At 54.9% G+C, this 27,457-nt stretch overlaps 1 protein-coding gene across 4 annotated transcripts; it reads right to left on the bottom strand.

Moving 5' to 3' along the window:
- Nucleotides 1-172: 172 nt before the first annotated feature.
- Nucleotides 173-26,729, bottom strand: CHAF1A (chromatin assembly factor 1 subunit A). Of its 4 annotated transcripts, none has more exons than XM_019430723.2 (15): nucleotides 26,431-26,729; nucleotides 23,179-23,229; nucleotides 21,513-22,393; nucleotides 16,526-16,582; nucleotides 13,782-14,011; nucleotides 13,555-13,615; nucleotides 13,159-13,227; nucleotides 10,398-10,624; nucleotides 9,695-9,863; nucleotides 9,469-9,546; nucleotides 8,913-9,005; nucleotides 7,736-7,988; nucleotides 6,506-6,996; nucleotides 1,343-1,439; nucleotides 173-652 (listed from the first exon to the last, which is right to left on the bottom strand). In XM_019430723.2, exons 1-15 carry the CDS (start codon nucleotides 26,480-26,482, stop codon nucleotides 552-554), a joined length of 2,910 nt encoding a protein of 969 aa, XP_019286268.2. In that variant the 5' UTR covers nucleotides 26,483-26,729; the 3' UTR covers nucleotides 173-551. The 4 variants fall into 4 exon arrangements, with proteins under 4 accessions (XP_019286268.2, XP_019286267.2, XP_019286271.2 ...); XM_019430722.2 differs by having other exon boundaries at nucleotides 9,469-9,549; nucleotides 26,431-26,726; XM_019430726.2 differs by lacking the exon at nucleotides 26,431-26,729 and adding an exon at nucleotides 25,973-26,358 and having other exon boundaries at nucleotides 9,469-9,549.
- Between the last annotated feature and the right edge of the window lie 728 nt (nucleotides 26,730-27,457).

Genomic DNA, 27,457 nt, shown 5'->3' with positions numbered 1-27,457 from the left:
AAGCCGGGATGGTGCTTTCGCAAGGTGCAGGCCTCCATACGAAGGACGGAGGCGCGCGTGGGGTAGGGGGGTGCCGGCTGGGCACGGGCAGCGGGGCGGCTCAGGCCCCAGGTAACCGCACACACCCGCTCACGAGAAACGACGTGTCCGAAAAGATGACAGACGCGCTGGGTCAGGGCTGGACGACAAGTTTATACACACCCACGTGGGGTCTGGGAGCCGCAGCGGGCTCCAACTCATTTACAAGCATTTCATCACAGTGCCTGCTCCGGGGCCCGCGGGGCGCGACCAGGCTTTCCCTGTACAGGTCCTCACATCGCGATAATGCTTTATTAAAGGGCAGATTAATATGCAGCTTTTGGGGGGAACGTTTTTACAAGTATCAAAAGGAACCAATCCAGCATCCTATATAAAACTCTCCAGACCTCAGGGGAGGTCTGCGAAGCAGGACAAAGTGCTCTTCACACAGACTCGCAGGACTTTCAAGTATCCGAGAGGCGTTTGTGAATCCCTAAACCATCCTACACGCACGCGCCGGGCCGGTGGGGCACTCAGCAGGGGCCGAGCGAGCTGGCGGGCGGGGGACTCTCGCCGCTGTCCATCCCCGCGGACCCCCCAGCTCCGGAGGCGGTTCCACACGGGGCCTGGGCCTCTGCAAGGCAAGAGAGGGAGGGGGCTTTAGCCGACCGCACCCCAGCACCGGGCAGGGGCTCAAGCCGCTGTCCCCCACATGCCCCCTCGAGACAGCTGTAGTCACTGCCCTCAGACCCTGTCCCCCCTTAGTTCACTCAGCAAGCTCAGTTCGGCCTCCCTCACCACCCATACCAGCCCTGCTGTGCGTCCTGTCCTCACAACTGACCCTCGTACTTCCGATCCCCCCGGCCCCCCGCCCCCGCCCCGGAAAACCACCGGGCTCCCACCTCTCCCCCGGGTCTCCCTGAGCCCTGTCTACGGCCGAGACCACCCCAGGACTCCACCACTCTGCCTCATGGCACTCAGCCCACAGGTCAACGCCACAGGGGCGGCCCTGTGGATTCTCTCAGAAGCTTCTGGAAGTGCCACGACGTGGTCAGCACCCAAATGCCAGACCATTACTGCACCCGTTTCTGCTACGGCTACCGTAGTCCAGTCCTGATGTGCCCACGGCAGCTTTCAGACCAGTCAGACCCTCCAGGGCCCGCACTGGAACCCACTGCCCACACCCACCCCGGCCCACCCAGTGCCTTTTGGGGTCCCATCACGCAGCCTCGCTGTTTACGGACAAGAGGCTCGTGGGAGCAAAAGGGCACGTTCTTCCCTTCCGGCCAGGCTGATGAAAGAGGAGGGCTTGGGCCTTTCTCACCCCCAACATCCGAGATGTCCAGGATCACACAGTCGCCGTCCTCCTCTTCCTCCTCCTCCGTGTCTGCCTGGAACCCATCCAGGTCCCCAGCTCCAACCTGGACAGACAAGGGCGCACAGGCCATCAACAGCAGCAGCAGAAGCAGACGCCATGGGTGGGGCAGGGGGGCTGCTGCGCCCCCCCCCCACCTCTACCTGTTCTGGCAACAAATTTGAGGAGTCTGCTTGAGAGCCTATCAGCAAAGGAGCCCCGGGGGATGGGGAGTTTCTGTCAAAAGACCTCACTCAGATCCCCGAAAACTACCACCAGCATTATCTGCGAACTGTCTCTGACTTAGAGACCTGGATTTCTGGTCCACTCATGCTTAGGTCACTTCTGCCAGGGACACCACCATCCAAGCAACTGCGGGCGGGGGCCAGGCAGGGCCTCCACTGACAGCAGAATTTCCATCGGCATCCTGGAGCCATTTCCATTGGCTTTCACCAGAGAGGACGGAAAGCGTGAAAGGGAGGACTGATTTTAAACACCAACCATCCACACGGGCGCCTTTGTGAACGACAAAGAACCAGCCGAGGCAGAGGTGGGCCTATTTCAACAGAAGGCCTGTTTCTCACGACACTCTTGGAACTTCTCCGCTACAGAAATCTGCCTTTGCCGGAGAAGGGGTGACAGACGGCACAAGGCCACCGGGGGTGTGCAGACTGCCGCCGGGCCCAGCCGGGCAGCCCCACGGACACGACAAGGGCCCCAGAGCGAGCCGTGCTGCCAGCGGCCGGACACCAAGGGGAACTCCCAACCACCCGTGTCGAAAGAATCCCCGGGCTGAGGACAGCAGACGGCCCGGCCCTCAACTACGCCGTTCAGGAGGTGCTCGGCGGGGTCTGCCAGGCAAGAGGGACCCGCCCATCGTCCCCGCTCACGGGCCCCGCAGACGGAACACGCGAGTGCAGGTGAACAAGGCTTCCCACGGCTCCGCCGGTTTTCAGATGAGCCACCAAGCGCAGCCCTCCGGGACGGGCCAGGCTTCCACCGGGAGACTCTGGGAGGACACCCCGAGTCCCGCTGTGTGGCCACGGCAAAGCTCGGCAGCTGGGAAGAACCCTGTTCCGGGTCGTCTTGAGCACAGACTTCTGACCGGAGGGAACACAGAACCTCTCCCCGCTTTAAACTAAAACCGAGGCGCAGAGCTCGCGTCACCCTCGGGCCGCACGAGAAGTCAGGCGGCAGGACTGGCGCCCCTCCTCGGCCTGCTCAGCTCACTGACCACACACCAGGGACTACTTTGAACTCACACAGACTTTTAAACTCCCACAAATGAAAACAGCCCAACCCAGTCTAAAAGCTCTATCTGCACACCTCTAGGGTTTGCGACAAGTACCCCCCAGGGTACAGAAGCACCAGCGGCGTTACCGAAACGCACTATGTGCTCCTGCGCCTTCAAAACTACCTTCTAGAAGTCTACCCGGGTCTCCCGCTTTATGTGGGTGCCGTGCAGTGGGGGGCCTGCTCAGCGCGTGCCCCAAAGCCATTCCCCCCTCCCCGGCTTCTAAAACAGAGCCGGAGTGTTGTTGGGGGCTGCTGGCCAGTCCCTTTCCCAGCCTCTCCCGCAGCTGATGGGCTGTGCCAACGATTCTGGCCAGAGAGACTCAGGAGAAAGTCTGTCGGGGACGGTGTCCCTTTCCAGCTGAACGGAGCCTCTGCCACCTCGGTCCTGGGGGCAGGAGGGGCGACAGCCATCCTGTGACCATGAGGACCAAGGCCACATACTAAGGAAGGAGGGAGCGGGACACGGGGAGCCCGTCAGCACAGGAGCCGAGGACCTCTCGTTGCTGAGACAAACCCTCCTGTATTGATGCCGTGGCTTTGGGGCCCCGTTACCGGTGGCCCGACACGAGGGGACCGTGGAGGAGGGTGTCCCACTCTGCAGAGCAGGGGCGAGGCTAGCTGCCCACGGAACCACTCCCAGAGCATCCCCAGAGCCAGGTGTTCCGGGCTTCTCACCCCGTGACGCACACACCGTGCAGGCCCACACTGCGGTCCTGGGCCCGTCACGTGCCATTTCCTGAGGGGTTTTTAAAATGCAGGCTTTAGATTCCTCCCTCAGACCTACTGAGTCAGAACCACTGGGTCCAGCAAGGCCAGGACTCCAAAGATTTGGTCTGCTCTGAGTGGTGCTTCTGTCCAGAACAGTCTTAGACCCCCAGGGACAGCAGGTGAGCCGCACGCAGGGCCTGGAGCGTGGTTCACGTGCCGTGTGGCCTTCGGCTGAGTTCCCCACGCCGCTGAGCCTCTGCAAGGCCTCCCCCGTGAACGGGGAACGGAAGCACGGGGCTGCTGTTCACATGGATCATCAGATGAGACTCCCCGTTTCATGGATTCCCAGACACACACTTTCTCATGCATCCACGAGTCCCCTGGGGGGTCACCCTAGGTTAACTGGGAGCATTTTTTCTTTCCTGGTGTCTCAGTAAGATGATGAAGCATCTCGCCAATGAAACACGGGGATTCATATAAAGTGCCGACTACAGTCCCTGGCATGTAACGAAACGCGTAACAGGGGCTAAAATCAAGGTTTTCCGTGCAAACGTGGGTCATGAACACAAATGAGGACGACCACGGGTGAAAGAGCACAGTGGGGCTCAGGATGCAGCCGTGACCGTCACGCGAGGACGTGTGACCCTCACCCACCCCAGTGAAACAGGGACACAGCAGGGCCCTGAGGGACGACAGAAGGGCAGAGGCCTGCAGATGCTGCTCAGATAGGGGGACAAACTAGGTTGTTTTCCAGCCCAGCCATTTTCAAGCCAGGTTCCCACTGTTGCTCTCAACCAGAGCCAGTCACACTCAGGTTCCTCCTAAGACTGTTTGGGTGACAGCAGCACGGACCACGAAAAGGTCCTACTGCTCAAGCAGATCTTGAACACAAAACAGATCTCACAGGACAGCCGGGAGCCCGACGCCCTCCCGCTCCCGCTCCCGCCAGGCACCGGCACTCACTCTGCTGGTCCCTCTTGTCTCATTTCGGCTGAGGTCCAGGGAAGGAAGTTGTTCGTGGGTCTGAGGCCCCGACCCTAACCCGGTGGGCTCCCCATGGTATAAGCCGTGTCCACAGGCCAGGCGGAGACCCGCACACAGCCTTGCACTGAGGACAGGTAACACGGACAGTTTGAAAGGAAGGTTTACGACGTGTCAAAGGCCTGGGGCGCCTGGGTGGCTCAGTCGGTTAAGTGTCTGACTTCAGCTCAGGTCATGATCACACAGTTCACGAGATCGAGCCCTGCATGGGGCTCCGTGTGGACAGTGTGGAGCCTACTCGGGATTCTCTCTCTCTGCGCTTCCCCCACTTGTGCTCTCTCTCTCTCTCAAAATAAATAAATAGACTTAAAAACAAACAATAACTGACATACCAAAGGCCTCATCTGTCTGCTGCCAGCAGGGAGGTGGGCTGACACCCCCCCAGGAGTAATCTCTCCTGCTTCCCTGTTTTGTTTTGTTTTTTAACGTTTTTATTTATATTTGAGACAGAGAGAGACAGAGCATGAACAGGGGAGGGTCAACGAGAGGGAGACACAGAATCTGAAACAGGCTCCAGGCTCTGAGCTGTCAGCACAGAGCCCGACGCGGGGCTCGAACTCACGGACCGTGAGATCGTGACCTGAGCCGAAGTCGGACGCTTAACCGACTGAGCCACCCAGGCGCCCCTCCTGCTTCCCTGTTCCAATGGCCACTTTATTTCCTAAGCCAGATGGTGACTAATGTCAGAGAAGCAGTGGGCAGGAGCGGGGCGTGAGGGGGCATCACCATCCGGCCTTTGGCACACAGCTCCCCAAGCCACACCTCCCCTGCAGAGGACACTGGACGTGAGCAGGAGACCTGACTTTTAAGGCCCCCCCGTCTCGTCCCCATAAAACCTCTAACTCTGAGTTGCCTGCCTAAAACGAGGACCCAGTGCTCATCCTGAAAATAGGTTTCCAGTGAGACTCAGAGGCGGGATAGAAAAGAAACTCGTTACACTCACTGTCCAGGAAGGAAAAAAACAGACACACCCAACATCAGCGAAGGCTGCCGCTGGGGCACCTGCCCCTCGGGGCACGCAGAGGGCCCCGGAGGCCACTCCACACGGGTGTCCCCAGGAGGCCAACCACCCCCCAGGTCCCCACACTCTGCTCTGGGTACTTGCTCCCGAGCTGCCTGTTTGTGATTAGGCCACTATTCCTGTGACAAATTCCTTATTGCGCCTCCCATCCGATGGGTTCTGCTCATCGCCACCTACAACTCTAGCAGGGTCCCTGATGCAGAGTAAATGCTTAATAGTCACGTTAAGTGAATGTAAAAGCAAAAAGGGATTTAAAAAACTAAAAACTGGGGGTGCCTGGGTGGCTCAGTTGGTTGAGCATCCAACTCTTGATTTCTTCTCAGATCACAGCCACGGTTTCGTGGGTGGGATCGAGCCCAACGCGCACCCTGACAGTGGGGGGAGCCTGCTTGCGACTGTCTGTCTCTCCCTCTCCCAGTGCCCCTTCCCCACTCATGCTCGCTCTTTCTCAAAATTATTTTTAGGAAAGTTAAAAACAAGACAAAAACTCAACTAAAAAGTCATTGCACGGAAACCCTGTCGGGTGCTAAAAGGAAACGAGCTATCCAGCCACGAAAAAACATGGAAGAATCGGACACACACAGAGCGACGCGAGAAGCCAATCCGAAAAGGCTACACGCTGTGTGCACCCAAGCCTGTGATCCTGGAAAAGACAAAACGACGGGGACAGCAGATGCGTGGTCCCCCGGAGTGTGGAGGGAAGGACGGATGAGCAGACGGAACCAGGGCACGTTTAGGTCCGTGGAGGTGCTCTGTGGTGGGACACACGCCATCGTACGCCTGCCCAAACCCGCAGAACACGCAGCACCAAGGCAGGACCCTAATGTCAACCGGGACTCTGGGTGAGAGGGACACGTGGACGTAGGCTGTCCGTGACGACAGACGCACGGCTCTGATGCCGGGTCAGCAGTGGGGAAACTGCGGCTGGGGACGGGGGGGGGGGGCGCGTATGGGAAACCGCTATGCTTTCTGGTCACTCTTGCCGCCGATCTAACACGGCTCTAAAAAACGCACTTTATTGCAAACAAGAAAGCCCTTGGGGGGGATCGCCCCGCCCCGCCCCTCACCTGCCCATCGTGCCTGCGCTTCTTCATGAACTGGGTGATGCACATGCTGCCCGCGGACTTCCTCTTCAGCGACATGGGCGTCCCCTGGCCGGGCCCCGCGGCCGGGATGCTGCCACTGTCCTCCCTGGTGGCCGAGGGCACCACGGTGACGTAACTCCACTGGCACGGCACAGGCAGGTGCTCCTGGTCAAAGCTCTTCAGCACCTGCGGGTGGACGTACCAGCACATCCTGAAGTCGGGCCTCTTCTCGTACACCGAGTTCTCAGAAATGATCCGCTTGAGCCTGGCCTTGGAGGGGACGGCGGCGTCCTCGCTGCTGGTGGGGGTCTGTGGGCGGGAAGAGCCGGGGCTCGGCGGGCTGGCGGAGCTGCTGTCGGGACTGCCCGTGTCCTTGCCGAGCAGCCCTCGGCGGCAGCACTCCTGGAACTCGCGGATGATCACCTTGCTTCCGTTCACGTTCCCGTGCAGCAGCGGGAGCAGCTGGGCCAAGACTGGCAGGGGAAGGGGACACGGGGGGGCGGGAGACACGAGGAGAAAGAGAACAAACATCGCACGCTGCTCCCTGGTCGGTCACCAAGGTTAAGACACACGGTCAGCTTCGAGAGGGCCTTTTTCTTTTTTTTTTTAATAAAAAACAAAACAAAAAACCACAACTTTATTTCTAAAGCAGGCTCCACACCCAGTGTGGACCCCGATGCAGGGCTTGAACTCACGATCCTGAGATCAAGACCTAAGCGGAGACCAAGAGTCCGATGCTTAACTGAGCCCCAGGCGCCCTCGGGTGGCCTTCTAAGGGCAGGTTTAAGATGCAGGAAGTAGCTACAGAAAGTCTGTGAAGGCCAAGCTTCTGGGGGGGGGGGGGGGGGGGGGGTCTCTGGCTGAACCAGCACGCCTGACGCCACGAGCCCACTTCTCCTTAGTTATGGCCGCCACACTCTCCTTCTGGGTCGCCGGGCCTCCCCCAGCTCTGAGGAGCAAGGAGGCACAGTCGGCAGGCATGTGTGTGGCCTCGGCCAGGCTCTCCGGGGAAGCGTGCTAATTAAAGTAGCTGCCCTGTGCGGCTGGTGCATTAAAGGGTGAACAGACGCGCCCAGCGAGCACTGGCTTTCGTTGTCTGTTGAAAGACCCTGCACGGTTTAACCCAGACACCTAATAAAGCCTTCCTGGGCCCAGGACAGCCGGGAGCCCGACCCCCTCCCGCTCCCGCTCCCGCCAGGCACCGGCACTCACTCTGCTGGTCCCTCTTCTCTCGTTTGGAGGCCTTGGGCGTCTGCTCCTCCTCCGAGGGGACCGTCTCCAGGAGGCAGGCCGTGAACTGCTGGAGCACCTTCAGGTCGGCGCCCCCGTCCTTGTCGGCCGCCCAGACGCAGCCGATCTTCACAGGCTGGAGCACGCGGAACCTCTTCCCCTTGGCCAGAAACTCGTCCCACTCTTTGGCCTTCAGTTTCTGGCGAACCTTGTGGTTCTCTGGGTCGGCACACTCCTTGCAGGTGGGAGAACAATGCTTACTTTGGGGTCCCCGGGGGGCCCTCTGCCCTCTCATCCCGCCTCCGGAACGGTGAGAAGGAAGAAGAGCGTGCTGGGGCAGTGCAGGGCCGCCCGCAGTCAGGGCCGCCGCACCCCCAGGCCCCACTGCGTCCCGCACCCCTCTTCCAACGCTACCAGCCGGGAAACGGCCGAGTGTTTTCCTAGACTCAACAGTGACTGGCACGTGTGCCCCTTGCTGTCTGGAAAGCATTCCCTCTGGCCACGACCGGCAAAAGTCTCAGGTATTTTCCTAATGTCACCAGTAAGCCTCTCAAGGCCACTCGGGACTTCCTGGTGAGTGTGTCATGCCAAGGCTCTCAAATCACCAACCCCAAATCTCATGCCCAGTTCAACCGCCAGGCCCGGCACCTTCCACACCAGGCCCGGCTCCATTCTCAAACACCGGTGAGCTCGTGGACACCTCAGACGTGCCTACCTCGCTAGCTGGAAGCACGTAAGACGCATCGACCCCTCCAGTCTGACTTGGAGACACAAAACCTACCCCCCCCCGCCCCCCGCCCGGGGCTGTTTCTCCACTGCCCAAACACTGCATCCCGACAGGCCATCGAAAGTTCCACTGTCTGGCAGGGTCCAGGAAGTCAGTGGTGGGGGTTGGGGGTTAACCCAGGGGCACGGGGGCACCTCCTGGAGAGACGGAGAAGTCCGAGATTTCATTTGGGGTGATGGATTTACAAATGCCAATTGTTAAAGCTCACTGCACGTCTTCTTGTAAGTTCTAACCTTAGCTAAGGAAGCGTAAACAGACCCGACGCGGTCTAGTGCCCTGACCCGCAAACCTCGTGGCATCACTGTCCCAGGCCCAGGCCGGGGCCCGGCCGAGCTCTCTCGGGGACCGTCACCTCCCCGCTCGCCCCCTCACCTCCGTGACCCCCTCGTCCTCAGACAGGTACCCGTGGGGCACGAAGAAGCCATCGTCCTCGTCTTCATCGTCTCCCACTTCGTCGTCATCATCCTCAAAAGGAAAACAAAGGACGTTCACGACACGCAGCCCCGGAGTGTCGATTTCGCTCGGAACGCGAATCTGCGAACACCTGGCAGACGTTTTTCTGGACGCCGCAAGCACCGGGAGAAACTTGGGGACCAGTCCCAGTGGCTGACAGCGGGCCGGCGTCAGGTACCACACGGCGCGCGAAGCCGCCCAGATGCGAGACGGGGACGGGGGGTGCGGAGACCACAGTGGACCAGGGGGCAAGTGGGCCCCAGGTAACAGCGGGGGACGCTTCTTGCCTCCACTGCCAAGCGGGCTGGCGTCACCAGCTAAGGTTTCCTGAGACAAGCTGGAAATGGGGACGTTCGAGGCTGCCCGAAACGTTCAGGCAACCCCGTGGGCCACGCGGGGGCCGTGTGTGCGAGTGGACTCAGCCCGGGGCCTGCCTTCCGGGCGAAGCCTGAAGCCAGCGCGGGCAGCTGCTCACCCCCTCACTGTGGGACAGGGACTCTCCCGGCTCTTCCTCCTCCCACTCGTCGTCGCTGTCCACCTCGTAGTCCAGGAGCTTCTGGGAAAACAAAGGCACCGTGCGTCAGTCAGAGCGGAAAAGCGACAAGACTCGTGGCATCCAGGAGACCCGCGTGCAAAAGGCAAGACGAGAAGGAAACGCAGACAGGCGTGCCTGGACCGTCGGAGGCGTGCCACGTGCTCACCCTGTCTTGCGCCCAGGGGTCCCGCGGGTGGATGACGGTCGTCTTCTTATTCCACGTGCCCCAGTACGCCGGTCGGTGATTCTCGGAAAACTGCAGGAGCTTCATCCTGCCAAACTTCTTCCTCTCGGGAACGCCGTCGACCTTGCCGCTCTCCACGATCACCACATCGCTGAGGGGGAGCCAGCAAACTCAGGAACGCGCCTGCCCCGCAACGCGCCCGCTTGCCGCCCAGGCTTCCCGAGGAAGCAGGCGGTAAGCATCTTACGAAGACGGGTGACCGCCTGGTCCCAGCGAAGCTAAGGAGCGTTTACTCCAGGGACACAACGCCGAGGAGGAGGGAGAAACAAGATTGCTAAGTTGCTGGCCCACAGCATTGATACAAGTAGGGTGGTGCAGAATAAGCAGACCAACAAGAACGGGGAAACGTCCCCCCAGGGAGGCTGGCACGGAACCAAGATCCCTGCCCCGAGAGTCCGGGAAGCCAGGACAGGAATCCGCACTCCACAGCAGCGGCTTTCTGCAAAGCCACTGCACACGGGGGCTGCAAGAGCTCATGGGACGCCCGAAGAGAGACAAGTGGCCCAAAGCCAAGCCAGCGGCAGACCAGAACCCAGGGCTCTGTCCCGGGCCCCTCCCTTCCTGGCCTCTCCGACCGTGCTCTGACTTCACCAACAGGCAGACGACCGTCCCCCCGGCCACTAACCTGTTACAGGTGTCTGTGTTCCGGTTGGAAACCACGGTGGGTCCGGACCTGAGGGGCTGCCGGCCTTTCAGGTCCTTCAGGAAGGAGAACTCGCCGTTCTGCTGCCGGAGGAGCTGGTCCAACTGATCACAGAGGTCCTGGTCGAAGGCGGTCCGAAACCGAGGGGCAAGGACCATGTGCTCTTTAATTTCAAAGGGGGCAAACTTCCCGCAAGAGCCGGCCAGGGTCTGAAACGGAGAAGAGGGTGTGACGGCACTCCCGCGTGCTGGGACGGCCGCCTCTCGGCAGCAGCGAGGACGAGCCGCTGGACACACAGTGCACTGCTCTTCAGATTCTTCCGGGTTGGGAAGTCCCAGGAGACACACAAGAGGCCACATGCCACGTGACGTCACCTACACGGGTTTCTGGAAAAGGCAAAACTACGGGGTTGGAGGTCACATCAGCAGGTGCCAGGGGCTGGGGATGGGGGGAGGAGGCCGTGGACTGTCAGGGAACCCTATGGGGTGATAGAAATCCTCTAGATCTGGACTATTCGGGTGCCGTGGAGTCCCACACGTTGTCAACCTCACTGAACGGGCAAATTTTCCTATAAACACCTCAATAAACACGACTCTTTAAAAAGTAGCAGTGAGGGATGCCTGGGTGGCTCAGTCGGTTAAGCATCTTACTTGGGCTCAGGTCATCTCACGATTCCAGAATTCAAGCCCCATGTCAGGTTCTACACAGACAGCTACAGAGCCTGCTTGGGATTCTCTCTCTCCTTCTCTCTGCACCTCCCCTACTTGTGCATGCACACCCCCTCTCTCTCAAAATAAAAAACAAATGAAAATAATAAATTAAAAAAAGTTTCTTAAATAATGAAAAGAAAGAAGGGGGGTGGCGAGTGATAAAAGCAGAGCTCCCAGGTGAGGAAACCGAGACCCGGGAGAGTGACTTTACCCAGAGCCGCACCACAGCCTGGCTTACGGCCTGGAGCCCATCCCCCCACCGACCCCACCAGAGGCTGCCGTGGACCTGACACATCAGCGTCTGTGTCCGAAGTCACATCCACCGCAGATTCCGGTGGGCTTAGTGTCCCCTCCCAGAGCTCCTTCGGCACCAGCAATGTGTTTGTCAGTGGATCCCAAAGCTGGCAGTGCACGAGGACACGGGCAGTGGGGAGGACAGTCCATGGCCGTGACGTTCGTATAAGAAAGCCAGGCTTCAACCTCACGGAGGAAAGAGTGCTGCGGCGGACAGCCTGCATCACGGCCACGTAGCAGGCCGTCCAGGGGCTGCCGAAATCCCCGCTGCCCACGCCAGGGCTCGTGGGATGCTCTGGGACGGGGTCCAGGCTCCATGACTTTGTAATCCCTCGTGATTCCAACTCACAGCCCGAGGTGAGAAGCAGCAGACTGCCCGCCTCCCTGACGAACACGTGCTGGGACACCGGGTACCACACAGGACAGAGTTAAGGCCGTGCCCCACACGACAACTACAGAGATCAGCCAAGCTAAGGGACCACACATAAAAGCACAACGAGCAAAAACTAAAACAAAAGAACCACAAACAAGCAAAAAACAAAACACACTGGGAAAGAGAATGTATCTGTCTATGGCCACAGGGTACACAAGGCTCTGCAACCACACGCAAATAAAAAATCTTAAATGTTGCCATTAAAACAAAAACCTCCGTACAACAGAAGATGCCACGAACAGGTTAGACGGCGGGTAACAGACTGAGAGGGAGTATCTGCTGTGTGTATCACCAAGAACGAAAATCCTGGCTGCATAAACAGCTCCCAGAGGTCAGAGGAAAAGCCAACCTTGCAGAAAAATGGGTAAAAAATAGGAATTGGCGAATCACAGAAGGAAGAAAATGGTAAACAAATACAAAATGGTGTCTAACTGGAACCAAGGAAAAATGTGAAGTGAAAAAGGGTCTCGGTTTCTTTTGACCCATTGGGTTAGTGAAGTTAAAAAAACCGAGCGTCTGGCCCGCTTCTAGGTGGTTGTCCTAAAGGAAGGTACAGGTACAGAGAGGAGTGTTAGTGACACTCCGTGTGCCCCTGATGGGGCATCAACAGGGCAATGGACACATAAACTGTGACACCATCCACACTATGAAAGCTCAAGCGGCAATAGAACGAACAAGCAGACCCAAGCGCACCAGCACAGAAAGAATCCAAGATACGGCTACAAAAACAAAGCAGGGACATGACAGTTTGTGATTTATTACGTGTATAAACACACAAACATATGAAGGGATGTAAATGCAGAGAAACCGTTAGACGGACACCCCTGCACCGGGGGAGATGGGTCCCGTCCGGAGCACGGAGGGAGGGGGAAGGGAGTCTGGCGTCTCTGGAGGCGGATGCTGGTAGAAGGGGACAGATGCCAGGCTGAGGAAGCCGAATTCTGTGCTGAATTCTGAACTGTCCTTTTATGCCTAGTCTTGCCTCCCATCTGGAGCATCAGCTCCCTGAGGGTGAGGACTGGCTCTTCCCGGACATCCTCCCCGACAGCTGCTAAGGCAAAACTGTTTAGGAAGCAACCTCCAAACACCTGGCAGTGGTTTGAGCAAACCTGACACTTTTCGCCTGGTGAAACGACAAAATACTGAGCCTGCGGATTCTACCAGAAATAACAGCTCCCTCCAGGAGGCAAGCAGGGACCTCCTCTTGCTGAAAGGGAAGCTAGCTGGCCAAAAGATAGCCTTATATTTTCAAAAGGAGGAGCAGGCCAAAGACAAAAAGCCAAGCCAGAGGAGGCCGGCTGCTCACCTTGGGGGCCTGTGGGGTCTTTGGTTTCTGAAAGAACCTCGTGATTTCAGCCTTCTCTGCTTTAATGCGCTGCAACGGAAGAAAAGAGAAGCACGAAGAAATGGAGAGAAGCAGTGTGTGTCTGCAAACACGCCGAAGGCCCCCGGAAGGGGAGCCCCGGCATTTTTAAGCGGAAAGCATCACTTTGAGGTCTGCTCTCGAAACCCACCAACCCCACCCCCAGCCGGGCACCAGCCCATCTCCATGCCAGGCGCAGAGTATGGGGAGCCTGCCGGCCACCGGAGGGTATGTGCACACGTGGCAGTCCCCGCGAGGGCCACCTGGCTTCCCAAGACGAAGGAACACCAGGCAGCAGTCGAGCGGACTGAACTCAGCAGTTCTGGGAGAACAGCCTACCTTCTCCTCTTCCCGCAACCGTTTCTCCTCTTCCTTTTTCCTCTTCTCCTCCAGCTTCGCCCTGGGAGACGTGAGACACAGCTTCAGCCCACAGGCACGGTTGCACACCAAGCCAGCCTGAGCTCGCCAGAGGCCGCTCCAGGGTCCCAGGCGGCCTGGGGGTGCACGCTCCCGCCCCCAGCGACCCCCCGCCCGCACACCCCCCCCCCCCCCCCGGGCACACGCACTCCAGCGCCTCCTGTCGCTCCTTGCGCCGCTCCTCCTTGAGCCTCTGCTTCTCCGCCTTCTCCTTCTCATCCTTCTCCCGTTTCTCGCGCCTCTCCTTCTCCTTCAGCTCCTTCTCTTCCTCCTTCTTCTTCTTGGCTTCTTCCTTGGCCCGCTTGGCCTCCTCCTTCAGCTTCTCCTTTTCTTCTTTCTCTGCCCGTAGCTTGAGCTGCTTGCCCAGACGCTCCCTGTCCTGCGGCCGAGAGACAAGGCGCGGCTGGGCCCCTGCGCGTCTCCCAGAGGGCCAGCCGCCCGCCCAAGCCGCCTCTCCCCACTCCCCGGACTGGGAGAAAGGTGAGGGCCACCAGCCACTTGTCAGGGACCTTGCTGGCAATTCGAAGTAAGAGTCTTGGTGTGCCTGGGTGGCTGTGGGCTGAGCATCTGGCTTCTCACGGTCCGTGAGTTCGAGCCCCGCGTCGGGCTCTGTCTGGGCTGATGGCTCAGAGCCTGGAGCCTCCTTCTGATTCTGTGACTCCCTCCCTCACTGTCCCTTCCCCGCTCACGCTCTCTCTTTCTCAAAAATAAATAAACCTTAAAAAAAGTTTAAGATTCATTCAAAATACCATGTATAAACGTGGGCCAGAGTTACTCTCTTTTTCACTAAATTAAAAAAGATTAAAGGGGCGCCTGGGTGGCTCAGTCGGTTGAGCGGCCGACTTCGGCTCAGGTCACGATCTCGCGGTCCGTGAGTTCGAGCCCCGCGTCGGGCTCCGTGCTGACAGCTCGGAGCCTGGAGCCTGTTTCAGATTCTGTGTCTCCCTCTCTCTGACCCTCCCCCGTTCATGCTCTGTCTCTCTCTGTCTCAAAAAATGAATAAACGTTAAAAAAAAAAAAAAAAAAAAAAAAAAAGATTAAAGAAGAACCTCCAGGGACACCTGGGTGGTTCAGTCAGTTAAGCTTCTGACTTCAGCTCAGGTCGTGATCTCACAGGTTTGTGGGTTCGAGCCCCGCGTCGGGCTCTGTGCTGACAGCTCGGAGCCTGAAGCCTGCTTTGCATTCTGTGCCTCCCTCTCTCTCTGCCCCTCCCCCACTCATGCTCTGTCTCTCTCATCAAAAATAACATTTAAAATTTTTTTTAATTAAAAAAAAAAAAAAAGAACCACCTCCAGGCTACCTGCTGTTAGGCTTGAACCACATTTATTTAACCAGAAAGCCGTGATAAAATACAGACAGAAATGCCTATAGGTTCTACTTCTCTATCTTTAAAACAAAAGCATTTTTCCTTCATTCCTCCCCAAACCATGTAAGATTATAGGGTTTTATTTCCTCTGAAATGGAAGAATGGGATGAGATGAGGAGCAGGAATGTGCTAAATAAGGGGGAAATAAATGAGAATAAACAGTAAACCCAAGAAATGAGTTTATCTTTACATCGGCTTCTCATTCCAAACAGCTGGTACATGGCCCGAGGCACTGCGCTATTCTGTAACCTTGAACTCCTCCTGAACAAGCTGGCCTGCCAGGCAGAGAGGTGCTTCCTTTTGCCACAGCAACGGGTCACTTTCAAGGCCCATTTCCATCAGAAACGGGTTTCCCAACATCAGGACCCTGGCAGCTCACTTTTCGTCTAGCCATATGACTATGCCCTTGTCTACACCCTCTGCCCTGAGAACCCCTGGTTGCTTTAACAAAAGCCATGGCGGCATGCCATGAGAGACGTCTGGACTGTTCCAGGTCTCACACCGTTTCCTCTGCATCTTCCTGTGACGCACAGGACACTTGAAGAAGGTGTCTGGTCTGGGGATGGAATGACACCAACAGTGTCTGTGCAAGGGGATGCCCTGCCTCTCATTGCTAAATAAGACAAGCCTTCTGGAAATCAGCCATGCTGGAGCCCCGTCTCCATCCCCACCCCACCTCGGAGATTCCGACAAAGAATGAGATAAACCCTAAAAACGCCGTCAAGATCTGACCCACAAAGGCCGAATGCCACCGTGAGGTGCACGGCACAGGGAGCAGCCGGTGAGCACACGGCCCGCCCCTTCCACCAGCTGGCGTGGGGGAGACGCCCGCTGGCCCTCTCCTCCACGGCAATGAGAAAAAAGTGCTCTGCTTTGCAGTGTGTGACATGAGGTGACCCCAGAAAACAGAAGTGAAGCCTCAGAAGGGATCACCGCACAAGAATCACCCGTCTGGTGTCGGGGCCACCAAACCAGCACAGCAGGTGGGAAGGGGCCTGGGACGCAGGGAGAGGGACTGGATCCTTTGGAAGGCAAGGCTCAACCACAATGGGATGCCCAACTATCCAGCCAGTAGTAACAACAACAATAACGAGAGAAAAGTCTATGAGCAAAATCTTTGGACGATTTAGCAAAGCTAAAAATGATGCGACCCACGAGTCCCAGGGCACAGTTGTGTGAAACGAAGCAACTATCAGTGATGGTCAGGACAAGCGGGGAAAGGGGACAACAGGACCTTGCTGACTGTTTCTTTTATTTATTTATTTTAAGTTTATTTATTTTTGAGACAGAGAGAGAGCATGAACGGGGGAGGGGCAGAGAGAGAGGGAGACACAGAATCGGAAGCAGGCTCCAGGCTCTGAGCCATCAGCCCAGAGCCCGACATGGGGCTCGAACTCACGGAGCGCGAGATTGTGACCTGAGCCAAAGAGGGACGCTTCACCGACTGAGCCACCCAGGCACCCCGCTTGCTTACTGTTTAATGCAAAAAGCACAGGTTAACGTTCTACTTCAAGGGGAATGTCTTACTCTTTGCAGTCTGAGCTTGTCCTTCTCTGCAGAAGCTTTGACCAGTTTCTTAGTTATCTGAAATGAGAGACGTTTCTCTTTCAATACGGGTTGTTTCAGTCACTACATCACATAGAACAAATCACACACTTCTTTGGGCAAGAAAGGGGCGGGAATAAGGGATTCACACCATTACGAACTTCTTTACGAAAAGGCTACAATGTTCCAAGTGACCAGTTTCCACCAATTAGAACCAAAACACTAAAATGTCCTAGTGAGGTCGTGACCTGCGATGAACACATACATGCATGCCTCTGGGGATAAGACTGAGGAGACAGATGACAAAAATGAAGGGGGCCAACCACGGAAAAACAGGGCAGGCTCAAAACTAAATGCAGTGGACAGCCAGCCTCGGTGTCAGGCAGGTGACACGGAGTAGAAGGGCTTGCGACAGAGGGCAGAGGATGCACCCTGTCCAAAAGGGACAGAGCTCTTACTGGCCTGCAGCCCAGCAGTCCTGCCCCTTCAGATTTTTCCAAGAGTGGCTGATGTTGGGAACTGTATTTAAATCTTGCAGGTAATGTGTAAAAATTAACACTACGTGAATTAAATCAAACACATCTATGGGCTGGATTCCCATGAGCCACCAGTCCGCACTCTCTGCCTAGCGCGGCTTCGAGAACGTGGAGTGAATGTTCAGGAGAAAAGCTCGGCTTGCCAGAGCTGGCGATCTGGTCTAGTCCCCCATATCCTAGAGTATGACATTCCCTACCATCCTGCTGCAAAGCGAGCCTGGGCTGGGAGGACTCACCAAGACGCACCGCTGGGTTCACTCACCAGGCTGGCGGCGTGGCCTCAGGTAGGAGTATGAGCAAGTTCAGACTACTGGCCTAAGCTATCTCCAGAGCGGGGAATCCTGAAACCCAAACCATCAGCTGGCCGAACAGGAGGAGAGAGAGCTCAGGCCAGAAAAGCACTAACTGCCCAGGCTCCTTTGAGCCTTGGAGAGGCAGCCAAAAAATGGGACTGACGTGGAACTGAAAAACCAAAGGCCTGTTTCTCTTGAAACGCTCTGACACACTGACAAAAACTGCATGGCGATGATCTATTCGGGAAAGTCCAAAACCTCTTCCAGAATAAAACTTACAGACCAATACGTTCAACAAGACATCCTTCCCACCGTGAATTACATCTTCCCTCAGGAAATGGCTGAGCAGAGGCATATGAAAGCCACGCACACTGTGCTCGAGCCTGTCTGCCCTAAGCACGTAGCAGCGCAAACGCCCAGTTACCAAAGCAGTTTTACCAAGGGCTTGAGAGAATGCACCTGCCTCCTCCAGAGTCACTTTGCCTGCCATGTCTGTGGTCCTCACCCCCACCATAAAGGACTGAACAGCAGAATCTGCATGTTGCTGTATCTGTCGTTGTCCTGTGAGTTCAAATTTACAGTATTGAATGTGATCCAGACTGCTGTGCGAGAGCACCTGGGGAAAGCACATTGGGTCAGTCTTGCCCACACTTGGTGAGTTTCGGTTGCAAATTCAACGTCCCCTCCCGCCGTGCTGAGTCCAGGCACAGCAGAGTTGACAGGATTCCCAGGAGCCGACTAAGGACATCCAGCAATCAGAGCAATTACGATTTCGTGCAGAACCCGTATCTATTGCTTCCCTGGGCTCTCAGGTGGACCTTACTGGTCTGATATAATGTTATCTCCTTGATATTTGGCCCAAGTGCTCATGGAACTCTCTCCAAGTCTAGGCCGTATGTGTTACCTATTTGGAATTCAGCTGCCAAAAACAAGATCCACGATCCCAGAAGGAAGCTGAAATATACACGTCAACTATCCCATGTCATCAATACTGATTTAACTAGATGCATGAACATTCTTGTACTTTATTTGGCAGGATCCTCTCAGAGCCGCTTGTTCTGAATTTATACATAAGGAGACCTCATTTCTTAGCTCATAAGCAGCAGTGAACGAGGTGCAGAGTAGTGGGCATGCAGGAGTAGCTAAAAACCCAATCACAGGGAAGAGATACAACCCAAATTGGTCCAGCCATAGTCGAGGGCAAGCAGGCAAAAATTAGTGTGTGCATTCCTGGGACCTCGAAATTCTACTCCACAGCATCCCAAGGAAACGTGTAGAAGGAAGCACATTGTTTTGTCTTGGCTGAGAATGAGAAATGGAACCATCCACAAACCAGAATGAGTCTGTGAGCTTAAGTTTGTCCACACGAGAGGTGTAAGATATGGCAGCTAACAAGAGATACATCATCCCAGGCCAATGATTTCACACCCCAGAATGAAAAAGAAACATATTTACAGCACATGGCTCAGGTGAGGAAACAAAATGACACTGTATATTCCCAAGGGAGGCCTCACATACACCACACAGAGAAACGTAAAATGACAGCCTCCCAGGAGAGACAGGGGGGCCAGAGAGGACTGCCATGCTTCCTTTATGTTCTTTAAACACGAAGAACTTAATACTCGTGTCATTTAAATTCTGCAGGGAAAAGTTCCAGCGATCTGGGTTCATTTGTATAGATGCAAAGATTCCAGGAACACAGCTGTATCAACATCATCATTTATGGAAAGATAATCTTGAATCTCCAGTAAAGGAGGATCAATTACAGTTAAAATGCAAACAAACTTGAGAAATGGTTCTATCCCAAATGGTAAAACACTCTTGCTAAATAGCAACCGTTTGGCTAGTTTCTGACTTGTAATCTGACCCTGGATTACTTAAAATAGGTGTTCGTAAATGACTGTTTTTTCAAAGTGAGATTCTCTAGAACCCTGAGAGTACTTAAAGCAACAACACAAAAACCCCAACAGAATGAAGCTCTCTGGGTAGACTACATCAGACTCCCTTGGGAAGAGACAACAGGATCTGCATTTTAACAAGTGCCCTGAAAGGGAAACACACACACACACACACACACACACACACACACACACACACACACAATACAGGGCCAGCGAATGCCTAGCAATTCCAATGCAAAAATCTTACAGTACTGACTCCAGGAATGATAGAGCCAAATAAAACCGAACATGTTACAGTGGTATGAAAACTCCTGCTGCAGAAGGGGAAAGGCGATAAATAGTACAAGGCTGCGGGTGTCGTTGCAAATGGTCTGTCTCCAGCCACTTCCTCAGGCTGCGTGGCCCTCTGGGCGCCCAGAGGCTCCCCATGATCACCTCATTTTGCTCATCCTTTTGGTGCCGACCGCCATCAGGGGGCGCTACCTCTACTCTTGTGATGGACCAGCCCACCTGTGGGTAGCAGGGGCAATTCTCTGCCACAGGCTCTGGGGTCATCTGAACCTTGGCCACTCACAGCGTACGATTATTTGCAAAGCTGTGTGAGAACACGGCCTTCTAGAGCATTTCAAAAGTGCAAGCCTGCGTTCAGAGTCAGACCGAGCATCTTAGGTGCAGGCCTTCCTAGCTGAGCACCCTCAGCTGTCTGGAGTGCTGTGTGGGCCAGCAGACAGACACTGAATTGTTTCATGACAAGGCCCAACTATGTCACTTCCCGATTCTGGGGCCTTGCTGTGGGAACAAAAACAAACTTAAAAAATGAAGTGATTAAGAAGAATGGAAACACGTGTACGCGGCCTGTTCTCGAGGCTAACTGGCTGCACCGTGTCACGTGACAGTGTTCCTGCAAAGCAGAAGCAGCAGAATGGAAGGATTTCAAGCGATTGGCTGGCCCAAACAAGATGGCTGACAACAAAAAGGGGCTTCAGCCCTGATTCTGAGAGTCTGATTAATGGCTCGGGCAGAAGTTGGAAAATGGACATCCATCTGCAACATTTAGAAACTTGGAAGAAAAAAAAGACTTCCACTTTTGATATTTTGAAAGCCTGAAGTGAAAGCGATTTTCTTCTTCTCTCTTGCACCTCTCAGGATATAAATGACATGAAACCATCTAGAAAAATAATTTTTCCTCCAGAGATCAAACTTCAGAAAGTGAGCAAGGTCAAATCAAGCGGGTAGATATTGAATGATCCAACCAGGATCTAATTTACATTAAGAAAACAAACAAACAAACAAACAGCGGTGGGGGGGCCGGGGGGAGCGCCTGGGTGGCTCAGTTGGTTAATTTTAGCTCAGGTCACGATCTCACGGTTCGTGGGATCGAGCCCCAAGCGCCGCGTCAGGCTCTGCACTGAGAGTGCTCACAGCACAGAGCCTCCTTGGGATGGGTGACTCCTGACGCTGGACGTAGAGCTTACTTAAAACAAACAAAAACAAAAACAAAAACCTAAAGTAAACAAAAATTCTACCAATACAAAAAACCAAAAAAAACAAAAAAAAAAACAAAAAAAAAAAACACCCCAAAAAACCCAAAACAAAACACCGTTAAACACACCTCTGGATTCTTGACTGATATTACCAGTTTCAACCACGAGACCCTATGGGCAGATGAGAACAGAGACAGCCGTCATCGTGCTCATCGCAAAGCGGTGACACCAACAAGCATTTCAGAGGCCATCCTTCTGTGGGCCTGAAAAACGGTGCCAGGTTTTTCCTTTGTTCTTGCTGCTCTGGGGGAGGTTTTCAGATGGCTGGCTAGGCGGACGAGGGCTGACCCTACAGAACCCCCAGTTTATCCTTCCTGTGGCCTTGGGGCCTTTCCACCAACGCTGACTGACTTTTTACCATCAAGACCCTCACGGGGCTCTCGGAACAGGAAGAAGAAATGGAGGGAACTCACATTTGCCATGAGGGCTCATGGTTGCCTGCTGACAACCGTTCCGTCGCTAAAACTGCTGAGTTACTAGCAGCATTCGTGAACGACCACGGCTACCAAGATGGCACTTGACACACTGGGGGCTAACAGAGCCACCCCCGAACACCCCTAATGGTTCTGGATATCAGAAGAATTCCGCATCTGCTTGCGGCCCCACCTGCTTGGCCACCAAGCACCTGGATGACACGGCGGTCCCAGGCGACTCCTGCCAGCACTGCCACACTGGCACTGAGCAGAGATACTTACTCTGCGGATGGGTGTGGAGGCGGGGAAGGGTCCGGGACTGCTGGGATGCCTTTTGGGAGCAGACTGCCCCTCGGGTGAGCTGCTAGGAGAGGAAGAACCCCCGGACGAGTGGCTAAGAACAGAGTCTTCCTCGGGGCCGGACTCCAGCATCTCGCTGTCAGAGGGCAAGCCCTGGTCTGCAGGTGGCGTGGGAGGAGACTTGGTTCGGGGAGGTTTTGCAGCCAGTATGTCCTCCAAGACCACCACGGGCACCTTCCCTTTGAACAGGATGCCCCTGGCTTCACTCCAACCGTCCTGGTCCTTCTCGGAGCATGTTCTCAGACCACCCGTCAGCTCGGGGCAGCTCTGGAGCGAGCCTTCCTGCCCCTCTCCACTCCTCTCTGCACCTCTGGAGCCAGCACCCTCCTCCTCACCCTCCTCCTCTGCTTTGCATGGAATGTCTGAAAGGGTCTCTTCAGGACACGTCAGCTCGTCCTTCAGACTGGCCTCCGGCAGCCCCTTCTCACCTCCAGCTTCTTCTCCGGCCCCACTCACGGCCTCCTCGGAGGGAGAGGAGGCAGACTTTAGTTTACTGAGGGCCGCGACGCCATCTAGCTGGTCACTCGAGTCCTCCGTCAAATCAGCGATGACCGTGGTCTGGTCAATACTGGTTTTGACTGTACTTCTCAAAAAGTTATCTAAGGGACCCTTCCCATTGACAAGTTTTGGATTAAAATCTATGTCAGAACCCATATGACAGCTGTTCTCCAAGTTGTCCAAAGAGGTCTCTAGATGAGGGACTCGGCTTTGTGCAGGGGCACCCTCAGGGCTCCTCGTGTCATCTGACGCGTCCTCACTTTTCTCCTTTGGGACAAGGTTCAGGCGCTTGAAGGGCAGGCGAGCTGAAACAGAGGTGGGGGGGCCGTCTTTACAGGGGAAGTGTGGAGAGCAACAGCCCATCAGTAGTCTAATATTCCACGTGCTCAGCAATTCTCAGCCTTGCTGGGCTCGAGGCGGGGCTGGGGGGGATTTCTCTAGAAAACACTCCTGTCCTCGGGTGCCCCAGTTGGCCCCTGCCCCTAACCCTTTCACCTCCGACACTCCTGCCCTTAACGTGACTCCCCTCAACACCAAACTTGCTATCTGTCCCCACAGGAGGAGGGAAGCTGCTACAGGGAACCAGATACCGAGTTTTAAAAACCAGAAACCACGGTCTTGTATACGGTCCGGTCTGCCCTGAGGGCAGATATACTACCCTTCTCACACAGAAGGATTTGGACGCATTTATCTTCCTGTACAGTGGTTCAACCAGGGGAAGGTGTGCCTGTCGGGGAAGTCTGGAGACGTCACTGGTTGTCATGACATGGGCAAAGTGACCAGGGACACCGCTAAACTCTACGATATACAGAACAGAATGTCAACAGAGCTGAAGTAGAGAAACCCTACAAAAGGCAGTGACCGCTGGATTTGCTCCTGGAAATCTAAGAAAATCAGGAATGCAACCAAATGGGTTTCCTTCCAGTTGGAGGTGGGAGCGTTTATCTCCCACGCCCCCCACGGGCCCCTTGATGCTCCTGCCGACGACCCCAACAGAAGGCCTCTGCTCGAAGGAAAGTAAAAACACAACCGAGGAGACCATGAAGGATATAAATTGTGAACAGTATATAACCCCTTCCCAGAAAGCTACCTTGTATTAACTTCTTGACTGGAAAAGCTGGTCTGTCTTTGCAATCCATGGCTGTGAATAAAAGTACCAAAGGACAAGTTACTAAAAGTTGGAAATCCTGAAGCAGTAAATGCATATGCAGCACCTAATATGTCCAAAGTGGTTGTCCCGTGGGGGCAATTTTTGTTTGCCACCCCTACCCCCAGGGCCTTTGGCAACGTTTAGGGAAATTTTTGGTTGTCTTGCAGCAGGGGGGGGGGGGGGGGGGGGCATCTAGGGGTTAGAGGACACAGATCCTGCTAAATATCCTAAAATACACAGGACAGTACCCACGACAGAATTTTCTGCCCCAAATCTTAATAGGTCGAGAAATTCTGCTCTCGACACGGTCACATCTTCTCATCTCCTTGTGGCACTTATCGCTCTGAAAGTTACATTGTTTATTGTGTCTCCCTCCCAACAGGAAGCCTGTAACAACAGGGAGACGAGTTCCATACCACACCCCTGGCACCTAGCTCAGAACTGGCACTCAGTGGGAAACCAAAGAGTACGGTAATAGGGACAGCGGAAAGGGGAATGATGGGGCACCCGCTGGCTCAGTTGTGGGGCATTACTTAAGAATAAAATCTTCGGGGCGCCTGGGTGGCGCAGTCGGTTAAGCGTCCGACTTCAGCCAGGTCACGATCTCGCGCGGTCCGTGAGTTCGAGCCCCGCATCAGGCTCTGGGCTGATGGCTCGGAGCCTGGAGCCTGTTTCCGATTCTGTGTCTCCCTCTCTCTCTGCCCCTCCCCCATTCATGCTCTGTCTCTCTCTGTCCCAAAAATAAATAAAAAACGTTGAAAAAAAAAAAAAAAGAATAAAATCTTCAATGGGGCGCCTGGGTGGCTCAGTCGATTAAGCATCCAAATCTTGATTTCAATCAGGTCATGATCTCTTGGTTCGTGAGATCAAGCCCCATGTCGGGCTCTGCGCTGACAGCGTAGAAGCTGCTTGGGATTCTCGCTCTCTTTCTGCCCCCACCCCTTGCACTTTTGTCTTTCTCTCCTTCTCTCTCTCTCTCCCTGTCTCAGAATAAATAAAATTGGAAAAAAAAAAATCTTTAAAAAAAGAAAAAAGGAATGAGTGCAAGCAAAGATGAGAGAAAATAATGTGTTAGCAATTTCACCATTAATAACCCCAAAATGTTCTTCTCCAATCCAACCCCTCCTCATTACCACATCTATAAAATCAGAATAGGGCTTATTGTTTCAAAATAAGAATCTACAAATCTTGCCAGGCTGGAGCTAAAGTGCTGTCAGGAAATAAAGGAGAATGTTTTCCTGCATGAAAAAAAAAAAAAAATCTCAGGAAAGGCATCTAATAATAATATCAGAGCTGATACAGAAATGACGGCAAACAGAGCTAAGTCTTTGGGAAAAAATATCCTTAAATCGGTTAGAGTAAGTTTGAAAGCTGACACCTGCTAGGATATCTGGCTTGAAAAAACTTACCTGGGGCATGCTACATAAGTTTTGTAAAAGATACATACAAGGGAGCATTTGTAAAAAGCTAAAAACCTCGGCTGTCCCCCAAGCTGAGAAGATAAGAAAAGTAGCCCGAGGATGCACATACCCTTTCTACCCAATTCAAGACAACATCATCCTCAAGTTCTGTTACCCAAGTCATGTTCTTCCCCTCTTAACTCAAGATACATGATCTCTAGCTACTTACATTTACTTCTAGGACAACCCCAAGTATTCCTGGTGTGGCCCCGAGTCACCAGCTCTGATGCGAGCGGAAGGCAAGTGACCTGGGCCCCAAAGCTACAAGCTGACACAAAACAGTAGCCCACCCAGGGATCCACATGGTTCAGCAGTACACGTTCAATTCACACACACTCGTGTGTAGTCACCAATGCTCTTCATTCTAAGATTACACCCCTCCTAATTTTATCTAGCCTTTAAACATCCCTTCCTTTTATGAGAGGAGGGTCACAGTAGGTAGTGCTTTTTAATTTTTTTAACGTTTATTTATTTTTGAGACAGAGAGAGACAGAGCGTGAACAGGGGAGGGGCAGAGAGAGAGGGAGACACAGAATCTGAAACAGGCTCCAGGCTCTGAGCGGTCAGCACAGAGCCCGACGCGGGGCTCGAACTCACGGACCGCGAGATCATGACCTGAGCCGAAGTCGGATGCTTTAACCGACCGAGCCACCCAAGCGCCCCTAATTTTTTTTTTTTTTTTTTTTTAATTAAACATTCTTACGGGACCAAGTGACTGTCGATGACAATCAGCCGCAGCTTTATTTATAGGGATTTTAGGTCTCTGAAATTTCAAAGTCGGGAAACAATCGAAGGAATGGTTCTCAACTAGGGGGCGATTCTGCGCCCCCCACCAGACGCCCCTTGGCAGTACCTGGATACGTATTTGGTGTCACAAATAGGGAAAAGGGGTTGGCACAGGGATCTAATGGGCGGAGGCCATGGATGCTACTCAACACCCCAGGAGTGCACAGGATAGCCCCCAGTGTCAACGCTGCCCAGGTGTTGGGTTAGACTAGTTGATTTCCTTGTCAACCCTTATCTATCGGGCACTTCCCATGTGCCAAGCATTGCGTCAAGGGCTGGGGATACAATGGGAGTCAAGCAAGGTAGACAGGCAGTCTGGTCTTCCTTGGTTCGCCATCCCACGTTTCGGAGGCTCTGCCAGGTGCCAGAAAGCCCCCTTCCAAGATGGGGTGGGGGAGGGGAAGACAGGTCTTCACCTTGCACGACAGGCAGGATCAAGAACCCCCGAGTCCCAGCTCCCTGGCGATCCCACCAGCCAGGGCTCTTACCTGGGCTTGCCCTGAGCCGCAGACGCAGCGTTCTGGTCCCCGAACCCGTGTGACCCCGGGCCTCAGTTTCCCCACCCGGCCAGAGGGCCGCTGCACGGTCCGACTTGCTCAGGGGGCACAAACGCACTCGGCAACCTGCAAAGCCAGCCCTTTCGCCTCCCTGGGCCTCAGTCTCCCCTCCTGGCCACACCGACCCGTCACCGCAGAGAGCCCTGGAAGGACGAACTGACGCAAAAGCGCCGGGAAAAAAAATGGTCGCGGCGCAACAATAACGTCAAGGAGGGCGCCCTGCGGGTCGCGAAGGCCCTCGCTCAGCTTGTAACGGCCGCACCGACCAAACGCCCGCCGAAGAGGAGCGGGCCCGGGGCCGGGAGGCCCGTCCGCCCCCAACCGCCACCTCGGCCTGCGCAGGCCGCGCGCCGCGCCCCCCCTTCCCCTCGGCGCGGGCCCGAACCGACCTGCGGCCGCTCCCCTGGCGCCCGGCGCCCCGCACTCCAGCTCCTCCAGCATCGCCCCGGCGGCGGCTCGAGCTCCCCTCAGGCGGCGGTGGCGCGGGCTCCGCTCAGGCGGCCACTGCCGCTCGCCCTCCCGCCCGCGCCGCTGCTGCCGCGGCCGCCGAGCTCGTATTTGGCGGGAACCGCGGCGACCCCCCGCAGCCCGCGCGGCGATTGGGCGAGGCCGCGTCACGTGACAGCCCGCCTCGGGAAGAAGGGAGCGCCGGGAGCATCCTCGCGAGAGTCGAGGCTTCTATTCCTCCCCATGGCTCCCTTATTGATATTCCCGCGGACGACCGGGGTTTCCTCTCGGCCGCCTGTCATTGGCGGGGAGGAGGTGCCCTGCGATTGGAGGCGGAAGATGTCAAGCCGAGAGTTCGACACTGTGATTGGCTGAGCGTGTGGGCGAGGTCTGCGGGAGGAGGAGGGCCAGGCTCCTACGTCATGACGAAACGTTTTACGTAGGGTGACGGGTGACAACCTGAAACTGCGGTTTAGCGAGAACGAAGTTTTTGGTTTTTTCTAACTGGACATCGACTGAATATAGCAGCAGAAATTAGAATGATAAGTTTCTTTTTATAGGAACAACAGAAAGAAGATGTTACATGCAGAAAAAAAGTTAAAACAATAAAAAGGCTGTACAGCAAAAAGAAGTAAATTCTGTGCAGCCCTTCAGAAGCATTTAATATGCACTAAATATGTTCAGAGGGAATGAATGAAATGGATCTTACTGACTTAATCCTCGGGATTTTTGCAAACACGGTTTCCTCGCCTAGAAAACTCCGCAGCTCTTTTCCTGCCTGGTTTTCTTCCTAACTTTTGGATCTTGGATAGGCACCTCAGGACAGCCTTTCCTCCCCTACAAGGCGGATGGAAGTTCATTACAGTTTTTTTCCTTGAAGCAATTACAGCTTATGTTTGATTAGCGCCTTATTTGATTTATTTTCTTTGTCACTAGCTCCACGAGAGCAGGAATAACTTATCACTGTAT

The sequence above is a fragment of the Panthera pardus genome, unplaced genomic scaffold (assembly GCF_024362965.1).
Source record: "Panthera pardus isolate Hobbes unplaced genomic scaffold, ASM2436296v1 HiC_scaffold_8, whole genome shotgun sequence".
Lineage (NCBI taxonomy): Eukaryota > Metazoa > Chordata > Mammalia > Carnivora > Felidae > Panthera > Panthera pardus.
This window is presented reverse-complemented; position numbering and strand designations above follow the sequence as displayed.

Coding starts and splice junctions, on each gene's coding strand:
- CHAF1A (XM_019430722.2), bottom strand. CDS start 26,482: ATGCTGGAGGAGCTGGAGTGCGGGGCGCCGGGCGCCAGGGGAGCGGCC. Junction 23,230..26,430: donor CGCCAGGGGAGCGGCCGCAG/GTCGGTTCGGGC, acceptor TTTTATTCACAG/CCATGGATTGCAAAGACAGA. Junction 13,228..13,554: donor GGTTGCGGGAAGAGGAGAAG/GTAGGCTGTTCT, acceptor CTTCCGTTGCAG/CGCATTAAAGCAGAGAAGGC.